Source organism: Thunnus albacares, chromosome 20, assembly GCF_914725855.1.
Source record: "Thunnus albacares chromosome 20, fThuAlb1.1, whole genome shotgun sequence".
NCBI lineage: Eukaryota > Metazoa > Chordata > Actinopteri > Scombriformes > Scombridae > Thunnus > Thunnus albacares.
In genome coordinates, this window is record NC_058125.1 from 28,313,746 (window position 1) to 28,325,400 (window position 11,655).

The 11,655-nt window shown below is 40.8% G+C and overlaps 1 protein-coding gene across 4 annotated transcripts in view; it reads right to left on the reverse strand.

Moving 5' to 3' along the window:
* Positions 1 to 758: 758 nt before the first annotated feature.
* Positions 759 to 11,655, reverse strand: part of slc16a12b (solute carrier family 16 member 12b) — an 11,617-nt gene continuing 720 nt past the window's right edge. For 3 of the 4 annotated variants that reach the window (XM_044336766.1, XM_044336767.1, XM_044336764.1), the window contains 6 exons: positions 8,671 to 8,774; positions 5,740 to 5,883; positions 5,291 to 5,638; positions 4,291 to 4,681; positions 3,805 to 4,064; positions 759 to 2,399 (listed from right to left, as the gene is read on the reverse strand). In XM_044336766.1, coding sequence (XP_044192701.1) covers positions 2,140 to 2,399; positions 3,805 to 4,064; positions 4,291 to 4,681; positions 5,291 to 5,638; positions 5,740 to 5,883; positions 8,671 to 8,774 — 1,507 coding nt within the window. In that variant the 3' untranslated portion in view covers positions 759 to 2,139. The remainder of the gene's footprint in view (positions 2,400 to 3,804; positions 4,065 to 4,290; positions 4,682 to 5,290; positions 5,639 to 5,739; positions 5,884 to 8,670; positions 8,775 to 11,655) is intronic. The other variant, XM_044336765.1, reaches the window with a different exon arrangement.

Here is an 11,655-nt window from a genome sequence, read left to right on the forward strand (position 1 = left end):
TGGATGGAGGGGACACGGACCGCTTTGGATATGTAACGTGTTTTTAATTGTTTGAGTTTGTGAATGGTGCGTTGCTTGGTCGCTTTAAATATGACAGAACTGTGTTTTTGCTTTGGAGTTATCTCCTTTCCTTTTGTAAAGGATGGTCAAGTGTACTGATGCTAAAGGAGATTGGAAAGGAAGCTTTGAAGCACCTTTCCTCAGCAGTTAGAGAACTGGACCAGCTCTTATCATGGCTGCCACTTAGGCACGTCCGGGTTAGTTCACTCAGGAACCTTCCTGAACAAAATGACGGTTAGGGTTAGGGGGGCGGTTATTCGACTGCAGCCTATTTGACCTGCAGCTGACATTACAACAGACCATCTGATGAGCTTTCTGGGCTCATTTAGTGTTTCTGTGGTTTGGTTGGTTTAAACAGGCTGATATGTTGCTGTCAGCATGTTTCCATCTGTCAGATCAGTAAAAAAAAAAAAAGACTCATCTCATATGAAAATAATTGTTAGTTGCAAGTGTTGTAAAGGTTATACATGTTTAAGTAAAATGTGATTTATGTGGAGCAACACTGAAAGGGAATCAGCTGGTTTCAAGGAAATGTGATTAGAGGATTTAAGTTGCAACAGAAAACATCAGGTCTTCTGAGAAAAAGTGTCTGACATATTTTAATCAAAACTTTTATGAATCTATTCAGAATTCAGTGTTTAATTCTTTAAATGTGAAGCTTTAATCTGAGAGGATTTAAAATAAACAGGAAACAGATGTGGCTTTGACAGAATGTGCTTTAATTTACTGACTTTTACAAAGAAAACAACAAACTTCATGTTTTTCTGAAACGATGGACATCTGTAACAATCTTAAGACGACACACTGAAATGTTTTAAAGTGACATACAGGTGGAAGAGAAAATGCAAGATACAGTCGATCCATGAGAACAGACAGAGTCTAACGCTTCATTTAACCAGGTTTATGTTTTCATTACAGTCACTGTTTCTGTAACTTAAAGCACATGAAAACTCATCTGTAGTGCATGAAATATTCATGATCTAAGAAGCAGAAATCACAGTTTAAAAACCATCTTTAGATATAATTAAGTTTAATGGGCACAAACTTGGGAAATTTGATCTTATTTTATCGGCTCAGAGGAAAAACAAACTTGTTGTGCAAAAGAACAAAACCAAGTTCAGTTCAGGACATCATCGCTGAAAAGAAGACAACGCTTCTTAGACTCAATAGGAACACGTCTGAACTCTCTAACCTGCAGACAGTTTGTTTCTGTGTTAATCAATACCTGAGTTAGGAACTGAACACGTCATTGGTCGTCTGACCTTCACTGAAAACATGAAACTATTCTCCTGACAGACACGAGTCCATCTTCCCATCAGCAGCAGCACCAAACAACTACATCAAGTCCTGACACGTTCAACTTGTTCATAAGACTAATTAATAACTGACACAATCAACCCTTTCATAAAACTAATCAATAACTGAATGATCAAGGCTTCTTTTCCAAAAACTACATAAAACATATTTGGCTTCATTCTTTTGTTTTGTTTCTTTGAGCTGAGATCAGAGAATCATTTTGGACGTCTTACTTTGAGAAATATTTACATTTTCCTATAAAACCATTTTTTAAATTAAACTATAGAGAAGTTCTCAAATGTTAAATGTCTGAACATAAGCAGCCGCACAAGAACTTTCTGCGGGTGCCTGATGCAGCTTTAAATTAGTGCTAAATTAGACTTTTGGCATCAACACAACTCAGTACCGTTCAGTGAGCACCTGAAACCTTCTTATGTCAATCAACCCAAACTGTTCAAAGTCTGTCAGGGTTCAGGTTGGGGTCAGGTCAGGGGTCAGGTTGGGGTCAATGTCAGGCAGTGGCTGTTTGTTGTGAAGTTAATTTCCTGTGTGTCAGCATTACAAACATCCCAACGTGTGTGATGATATCATCTCATCCTCTCAATGTTCCCAACGGTTACCACGGGAGACAAGCTGAGGATGAGGCTGCAGCTTAAAAATGAAACAAAAGAACAATGAGGTGCTTTGCTGAGTGGGAGCTTCCAGGATGTTTTTCTCAGGGATAAGAACATAAAATATTAGACTGGCCTTCAAAATAAATCGACACAACTCATCTTCTCTGAGCTACGAGTCGACAGCTGCGCTGACTGCCTCCTTGTTGAAGGAGACAAAGCAGTTTGATTGGTCAGACAGACTGAGGGGGAGGGGTTTGTGCTCAGAGTGCTTGGAGTCCTTGGAGACGGCAGTCACATGACTCCTCCTGTGGCAGCGGCGGCAGCGGCGTATTCCGGTGGTGGTGGAGAGGATGAGCGCACTGGCCAGCAGGGCGGTGCCGCTAAGGAAGAAGGTGGCTGTGTAATTTCCTGTGATGTCAACCAGCCAACCTGCAGCAAGAGAAGAAGAGTTTCAGTTCTGACATCACCCACCCTGATGATGTCATAGTGATGTCATCAGGGCTATCTTCTTACAGGAAGTCTGTTATAAACTGGAGGTATTTGAAGGAAGTATCTGTAGCTTCTGATTGGTCCAACAGTCTCTTCCAGCAGCCAATAAATCGCTTGTTTAAAAGTTGTTGCTCTGCTGTTAATAAGAAACATCTTCATTCAGTGACCTTGTGACTCTCCAAAGATATTAAACAACCAGCATATTTTTGGTGTTTTTGCTTTACAAAAAATGACAAAAACAACTATTCAATTATCAAAATAAATGCTGATTAATTTTCTGTCGATCGACTGATTAATCGCTGCTGTATCTTGGGAAATTTGATCTTATTTGATCGGCTCAGAGGAAAAACAAACTTGTTGTGCAAAAGAACAAAACCAAGTTCAGTTCAGGACATCATCGCTGAAAAGAAGACAACGCTTTTTAGACTCAATAGGAACACGTCTGAACTCTCTAACCTGCAGACAGTTTGTTTCTGTGTTAATCAATACCTGAGTTAGGAACTGAACACGTCATTGGTCGTCTGACCTTCACTGAAAACATGAAACTATTCTCCTGACAGACACGAGTCCATCTTCCCATCAGCAGCAGCACCAAACAACTACATCAAGTCCTGACACGTTCAACTTGTTCATAAGACTAATTAATAACTGACACAATCAACCCTTTCATAAAACTAATCAATAACTGAATGATCAAGGCTTCTTTTCCAAAAACTACATAAAACATATTTGGCTTCATTCTTTTGTTTTGTTTCTTTGAGCTGAGATCAGAGAATCATTTTGGACGTCTTACTTTGAGAAATATTTACGTTTTCCTATAAAACCATTTTTTAAATTAAACTATAGAGAAGTTCTCAAATGTTAAATGTCTGAACATAAGCAGCCGCACAAGAACTTTGAACAAAATAAAGTCTAAAACTGGCAACAAATATGATTTTAATCAGGAACTCTGTGGATGGTTTTGTGGAGTTTGTTGCTTTTTAGGCATAAAGTGTGATGCTGCCTGATGCAGCTTTAAATTAGTGCTAAATTAGACTTTTGGCATCAACACAACTCCATACTGTTCAGTGAGCACCTGAAACCTTCTTATGTCAATCAACCCAAACTGTTTAAAGTTTGTCGGGGTTCAGGTTGGGGTCAGGTTGGGGTCAGGGTCAGGATCAGATTAGAGGTTAGAGGATTAATCGCTGCTGTATCTTGGTAACTTTGATCTTATTTTATCTTGTGAATCTCAGATGTTGGATGATCCTTGAAAGCACCATGTTTTTGAACAGTAAAATTCTTTTATAAGTCATTTATCTGATTTAAGGATTATTTAAAATTGAGGACAATGAGCCTCCCTCACCTCCGATGGGTGGGCTGACCAGGTAGGGAATGGCATGCAGGAAGTAGACCACGCCCAGAGCTGAGGACAGATATGGGGCTCCCACCACATCTGATGTCACTACGGGAATCAGCGCCACATAGGCGCCGTCGAAGTAACCATAGAGGACAGCGAAGGGCACAAGGAGTGTGAAGGAGTGCAGCAGCGGTGTGAAGAGGCAGCACAGACCCTCCATCCACACTGAGAACACGTAACATGCCACACGGTGCGGCTTCAGACACCTGCAGTCAGAGAGACAGGTTTCTATTTATCATGTGCTGTCAGTAGATTATTGTGTGCTGTCAACTAATCAATGCAGCTCTAGTGGTAACGCAATTGAGGCTGTTTGGCTAAAAGCCCCAGAGGAAGAATATCTTTTGTAAATATAGAAATTGTTATACCTTAATTACAACAAAAACAAAACATAAAAACACCTTCACCACTGACCAATCACTGCGCAAATCGTACCTCCTGTCCGTCAGCCAGCCGAAGGTAATGTTCCCCACGATGTCGATGACTCCCAGGATGGACATGAGGAACGCAGCGTGCTGGTGGCTGACACCCATGCTCAGGGCATAAGGCACCAGGTAGACGAAGGGGAGGCTGCAGCCACTGGCCAGGAACAAGAAGGACACAGCGAGGCCCAGGAAGTCCGGCAGGAGCAAAAACTGGTACTCCTGACTGGACAAGAAGAAGGAGCTGAAGCCCCGCCTCCTCTGCAGCTGAGGAGCATGGCTTCCTGGCAGTGGAGGCAATGATGTCAAAGATGGCACCAAGGACATACCCGATGACAAAAGGCTGTCCCCAGATTCTTTAGAGAGTTTTGTGGCGAGCTCGGTGTCAAGCGAGGAGACGTTACCTGTGTCAGTAGACAGACAGGTGAAGATGAGGATGATGACCTTTTCTGTTTGGGAACCTTTTGGTTTTGAGTATTTTTATGCAACTTAAACTTAAAAGAAGAGAAAATCACGATTGACTGACTGATGACTGACAGGATTCATGTCTGACAGACTCTAATCTGTGAATGTAACAATCAATTATTGTGTTGTAAGCAACCTGTTTATCTGCACCTGAATAATGTGTTCATACTTGCAGGATTTACAGGCCACGCCTGCAAGGATTTGGTAACCAGTTATAGGAAAATGAGGTGGCATAACCAACAAACTAATTCATCATCACAAAAATACTCTGAAATTAAATAGTATAAACTATATGACATACTACTATGCACAGTATACTACTACAATAAAAACTGTTAAAGGGACTAAAATACTTGGATTAGAGTTTTATTAGAGTTTCCAGATATAAACTCTTGTGTATAACTGTACGTACATTAATAGGTGTCAGGCTGCATGTCATAGCAGATAAACTGGGAGTACTTGTAGTACTATGGTTGAACTGGTACTACAGATGTTTTACTATGACTGCAAGTGGAGGTACGAGTGCTAAATGTACTAGCGGTACTCACTGTGAAAAGAAGTGATAATAAGCAAGCACATATAACAAATGGAAGATTTTATCTCATCACCAAGTCGCTCCTCCCCTGTTGGCGCCCTCTCCTGCCCCTTTTCCTCCCGCACTGTGATTGGTCGCAGCAGTGCTCCACAGATGCAGAGGTTGCCCACAAAGGCACTGAGGATAAGCAATGCCCCCCTCCATGAGTACAGTTCAATGAGCAGCTGCACTGCCGGTGCCAGCACAAAAGTGCCAATCCCGCTGCCTGACATGGCGATACCATATGCCAATGCCTTCCTCCGCTGGAAGTAACAGCCGACCATGGCGATGGCTGGAGTGTAGCAGAGAGCAAAACCCAGACCTGAAATCCAGGACATTTTTATAAAGTGAGGACATTTTTGTTAAGTGAGGACATTTTAAAAGAAGAGGCTCAGGATCAAGGTTAGGAGATGTGTTGTTGACCTGTCAGGACTCCCATGCTGAAGTAGAGCGTCTCCAGGCTGTTGGTGAAGGAGCTGAGCAGGAGGCCGCAGGAGGAGAGGAGTCCACCAAGCATCACCGACACCCGACAGGACCAGCGGTTCCCCACCAGGCTGCCCACTGGAGCTGTGTCAGTATATGTTTCAAGAGTTTTCAGACTTGTTTGGTGAGCACCGGAGTCTTCTCCTCTTTTGAACTGCAGTTAACCAAAGTTGGTCATTCTGATCCGCTTTATTGTATTTTAATTTAGTGACCCCCTGGTTTTAACGGTTCTTTTATCTGAATTCAGTGATATTTTATCCTCCATCATAAGGTTGGACAGTTATCACTGTTTGTGATTTTAATATGCATGTGGATGACATCTCTTGCAGCTTTGCTGCAGCTTTTGAACAAGGCACGGTGTTGTGTTCTCATGCGGACACAGTGTCTCTAGTTCAATCTTTTAACATACATTGCTCCTCTGTTTTGGATAAAGTGGTCCTTGTAAAATGCAATTTGTCCCCTCCATAAATTCATCCCCCTGGTTAAATGATGCTATTTGTTGTTTCTGGCATAAATGTTGGAGGGTAAAGCAACTGTGGAAATCCACTAACTAGCATGTTCACCATCTTTACTACAAAGACCTTTTAACAAAGTTAAATGATATGATTAAAGATGCAAGGGCTTCTTACTTTTCCAATTTTATCTCCGCCAGTAAACACAACTGCAAAGTCCTGTTTGACACTATTAACAACATTGTCACTCTGGTACCTCCAGATGTGCCTGTTTTGCCAAATAAGGATTCCAGCAATTTTTTTCTCCTTCTTTGTTGATTATATTAGAGATGTCAGAGCTAGTATGCTTTTCAGCTGTAAATTCTGGACTGTTTTTCTCCCATTTCCCTCCAAGACCTCACTGATCTGGTGGGTAGTTTGAGATCCTCCTCCAGTCCTGTGGATATTTTACCCATGTCTGTGCTTAAAAATGCACTTGGGTCTATTGGTCCATGCCTGGTTTCTATTACAAATAGCTTCCTGCTATCTGGTTGTGTCCCAGCTTACTTCAAACATGCAGTTGTTCAGCCCTCCCTGAAAAAAACTAACCTTGATCCACACAGTCCCAATAACTACAGGCCTATGTTCAAGCTGCCTTTTATTTCTAAAATTTTAGAGAAAGTTGTTGCCAAACAGCTCACTGCTGTCTTGACTGCACACAATATTTTTGATAAATTACAATCAGGTTTCCATCAGAAGCATTCCACCGAAACTGCTCCTCTCAGAGTTTCCAATGACATAATGATGTCTTCTGATGTGGCTGAGTGCTCCATTTTAGTGCTGCTGGATCTTAGCACAGCTTTTGACACTGTGGATCAAAGAATAATGATTGAAAGGCTCAGGCAGTGTGTGGGTGTCTCAGGGAGCCCCCTGGACTGGTTCTCCTCCTTCTTCTCAGATAGGACATTTTCTGTGTCTCTTGGTCTTTACACATCTGAAACTACTGCTCTTTCCTGTGGTGTACCTCAAGGTTCCATTTTGGGTCCTATTCTATTTGCTTTATATATGCTTCTCTTAGGTCAGGTTATCAGCAAATGTAGTGATATTTCCTGTCAATGTTACGCCGACAATATTCAGCTCTATGTGTCTTTTAAGCCTGATAATTCCAATAAACTGTCTGTGCTGCACGGCTGTCTGACTGCCATTAAGGACTGGATGTCAAACCACTTCTTACAGCTTAATACCGACAAGACAGGTTCTTATCATAGCCTCAGATAGCATAGCTCCAAAGGTTGCTCAGAGTATTGGGTCCCTTTCCACAGCTGTTCAGTCTAAATTAAGTAACCTCAGTGTTATATTTGACCAGGCGATGCAATTTGATCAGCATATTAAATCATTGACCCGTACATGTTTTTTCCACCTAAGAAATATTGCCAAACTCACATCTGTCGTACCACAACCGGACCTAGAATGTTATTATTCACACTTCCATATCATCCCAGCTGGACTATTGTAATTCCCTTTTCACCTGTTTCAGCAAGTCATCTCTGAACCGTCTACAGATGGTCCAGAATGCTGCTGCAAGGCTGTTAACCAGGTCCAGCAGGATGACTCACATCACAGTTCTTCACATTGGCTTCCCATCAGGTTTAGGATTCAGTTTAAGGTTCTTGTTTTTACATATAGAGCCCAGCATGGACAGGCACCAGAGTACATCAGCGATCTTATCCATCTCTATATCGCCAGTAGGTCACTTAGGTCCTCTGACCAGGATCAACTGGCTGTCTCTTGCTTTCAACTGAAAACTAAAGGTGATTGTGCCTTTGAGGTTGTGGCTCCAACACTATGGAACTCTCCTCCTTCTGACATTCAGTCTGCAGTCTCTGTAGAAGCTTGTAAATAGCAACTGAAAACCCATCTTTTCAATTGGCCTTTGTCTCACCTTAAGATGTTTAGTGATTGTGTTTTGGTGTACACTGAGACTACTTTTACTAGTCAGAAGATCAGCAAAGTAGTAAAATAGTTTATAAGAGTATTAGTCAGTAGGATTCATCCTCTGGGGACCTGAATGTTTCAACAAAATGTCCTAACAATCCATCTGGTAGTTGAGATCTTTCAGTCTGAACCAAAGTAATGGGCAAATAGACGGACTTGTCTTCTAGTGCCACGACAAGGTCAACTTTGTTAGTTGTTTATTGAAATATCTCAACTATTGGATGTGTTGCTGTGAAATTTGGTTCATACATTCATGTTCCTCTCAGAATAAATTTTAATAACTGATCCTCTGACTTTTCATCTACTGGTCAATACTTGATTCTTCTTGTTAGATCTTCTTGCTTAGGGAATCACTTATGCCACATTGAGTACTACTATCACTACTTGTAGTCCCAGTATTGTACTTGCCAGAGCAGTACAGTGACTGTCCTGTGTGAGTACTGACCACAGAGCATGGTGGTGCAGTCCACCAGGCTGTGGATCCACGCTGTAGTTGAGTAGTCGGCTCCAAAGTGAGCCTGAAACTCCACAAAGAAGATGGAGACACACCTGCAGATACACAGGAAGTAACAGCAGCCAGTAAATAATTGATTATTAGTTATTGGAACAGAACAAACATTCACATGAGCAGTGTGAAAAGACACACACTGTGGACAGTCAGGTGTGTGTCTGTTATATGTGCTGAGATGTTATGTATTGTATAACAATGACATGTAAACACACACAAACCGGTTTCAGCTGATTTCTGTTCTGGACTTCAGGGAAACTCTTCCTGTTATGTAACTGGTTTGAGTGAGAAACAGTGAACTCAGTCCACACATTGCACACTGGTGTCTTTGGGAACGAACTGAGAATGCATGTAGAAACACTGATAAAATATCTGCAGTAATGTGCAGATGTTTTAGGCACTTAAGATGTTGAGATTCCTCTACATAATGCACGACAACAAGCCCAAACATCCAGTCAGAGTCATACAGGACTATCTACGGCAACAAGAAGAACAAGGAGTCATGCAATAGATGGTCTGGCCCCCACAGAGCCCTGATCTCAACATCATGGAGTCAATCTGGGATTAAATGAAGAGACAGAAGCAGCTGAGATGCCTAAATCTATATATACTGTAACATACTGTATGCGTACATCATATAAACTATTCATGCATCACTCTAAACTTAATTCAAAGTACATGGACAATCCTGGACATTTTCTTAGTAATATACACCTGACTTGCACTAATGTACAGTGTATTATGACATATTAACATAATTTAACAGTGTATACTCAGAAAATAGTATATTCTAGTCATGGTTATATCTAGTTTCAATTTTATTTATTCTATTTATTTTCATATTTGAGTTAGTCTATTCTGTAATTGTATATAAATGTAGCCCTACTTGTATTTGTTTATCTACTTCATTGTTTTTGTATTTTGTATGTCAAGTGGCTGCTGTAACAGTTGAATTTCCCTGTGGGATTTATTACGTACTCTAAAACTTTTGCACAGCTTTGTATATCTACAGCAACTTCAGCAGTCTTTGTCTCTGCAGGTAAATGTGTGAGATAAGTCAGAGCAGGGAGCAGGAGCTGATAAAGACAGAAACAGGAAGAGATCTGGGGCAAGAGGAATCGAGGAAACAGCTGGATCAGTTGACAGTCTGCAGCTCTTTAGTTTCTCTTCATGTCTTGGAGTTTGCATTTTCCAGTGGTGGAAGAAATACTCACACTCACATCATACTCATACTTCAGTAAAAGTACATAAGTATTATGAGCTTGATGTAGTTAAAGTATTGCAGTAAAAGTAGTGGTTTGGTCCCTCTGACTGATATATTATTTTATATGACATAATTAGATTATTAATAGTGAAGCATCAGTGTTAGAGCAGCATGTTACTGTTGTAGCTGCTGGAGATAAATGCAGTGCAGTAGAAGTAGAAAGTAGGGCCCCCCTGCTATTGTCAATCAAACACAGACAGCAGACTCTCATTGAAGACTTGTATTCAATATTTGACTCAAAAATTAAAATCCAAAATAGACTTCTTTTATAGAATTAAAGGATGTCTGTCTTCTTCAAGCCATAAAACTATTGTGCAGTTGACCTTAATGTCTGTCCTTGTTCAACTCCCACTTCACAACTCTGAAAGTTCAAGGAAGTTTGCTGTGGTCATGTTAGAGAGAATGTGAAACCATTATTTGTTCCAGTGTCATTGTCTGTCACACTCACACTCACTCTGCATCCAAAATAAAACAGTAAACATAGTGGAGCATTTGTGTTCACTACTTGTTTCTAATGGAAACTAAACAAAAGTTACTGCAGGTTTAAAGTGTTACTATAATATATAATGACAATGACAGTCCATTTTTCTGTACAATGAATACTTTAAAAACACTTTTGTATTTACAGGACTCTTACTTGTAATGGAGTATTTTTATTGTAAAAAATCACTGACAGTGAGCATGTTGTTTACCATCAGCTGAAAGCTAACCTGTGTGTGTGTGTGTGTGTGTGTGTGTGTGTGTGTGTGTGTGAGGCAGAGAAAGAAGTGTCGACAGAAACAGAAGTTTGCTCTTGTCATCACATTAGTAAAACGAGCTGGATGGAAATAAATGGCGCTCTGAGTTTAACTATTCATAGACTGTCTGACCCACTGTAGGTGTTATAGTTATAGGAGTACTGTAGGTTGTCACAATTCCTGCTTAGGGCCTGTGTGTGTTTCTCTTGCCATTTCTGTTTCTGTCTCTACCTTCTATGTGTCCAGCAGATGCCCCCAGACTGTCCTTCCTGGTCACCACACCCACCTGCTCATCTGTTCCCACTCAGTAACTGTCTGCATCTGCTTTCTAGGTTATGTTTTTTATTGTTTCCTTTAATTCATTAATTGTTTCCTGTTTTATTTTAAAATACTCAACTCTCCTCTAGTTTCAGATACTTCACTTCCTGCTCCTGTGTGTTTCCTGCCTTTGTGATTGCATATTCTGCTCCGATAAGTTTGACTCGTCTCTCATTATCCTTCTCCCTCTAGTGTATTTAGTTTGTGTGTTCTCCTCTTTCAGTGCCAGTTCATCTTTGTATCCAGTGTCAAGTGTTTCAGTCTTTTTTCCTAATGTCTAGTTTTCCTGGTATTTGCTTTGTTTTTCTTGAACCTTGCCTTTGCTTTCTCCTTTTCAGATTTTGTTTGCCTGAGATTTGACTGACTTGCCGTTAAAGCATGTCAGACTGTGTTTTTGGATTTCTCATTAAAAGCTTTTCTCATTTAGCTTTCCGGTCTGTAGAGTCTGCATTTGAGTCCTCCACCTGTCTGCCCTGTACAGCCACTTGTCAGATAGGTGTTGTGAGGCTGTTGTGTTGAGGATTACAGATCTGTCATTACAGAGGAATTTAATTCAGTTTAGGAACCTGTTTCTGAGAGAACGGACCTGTTTAAACTTGTCTG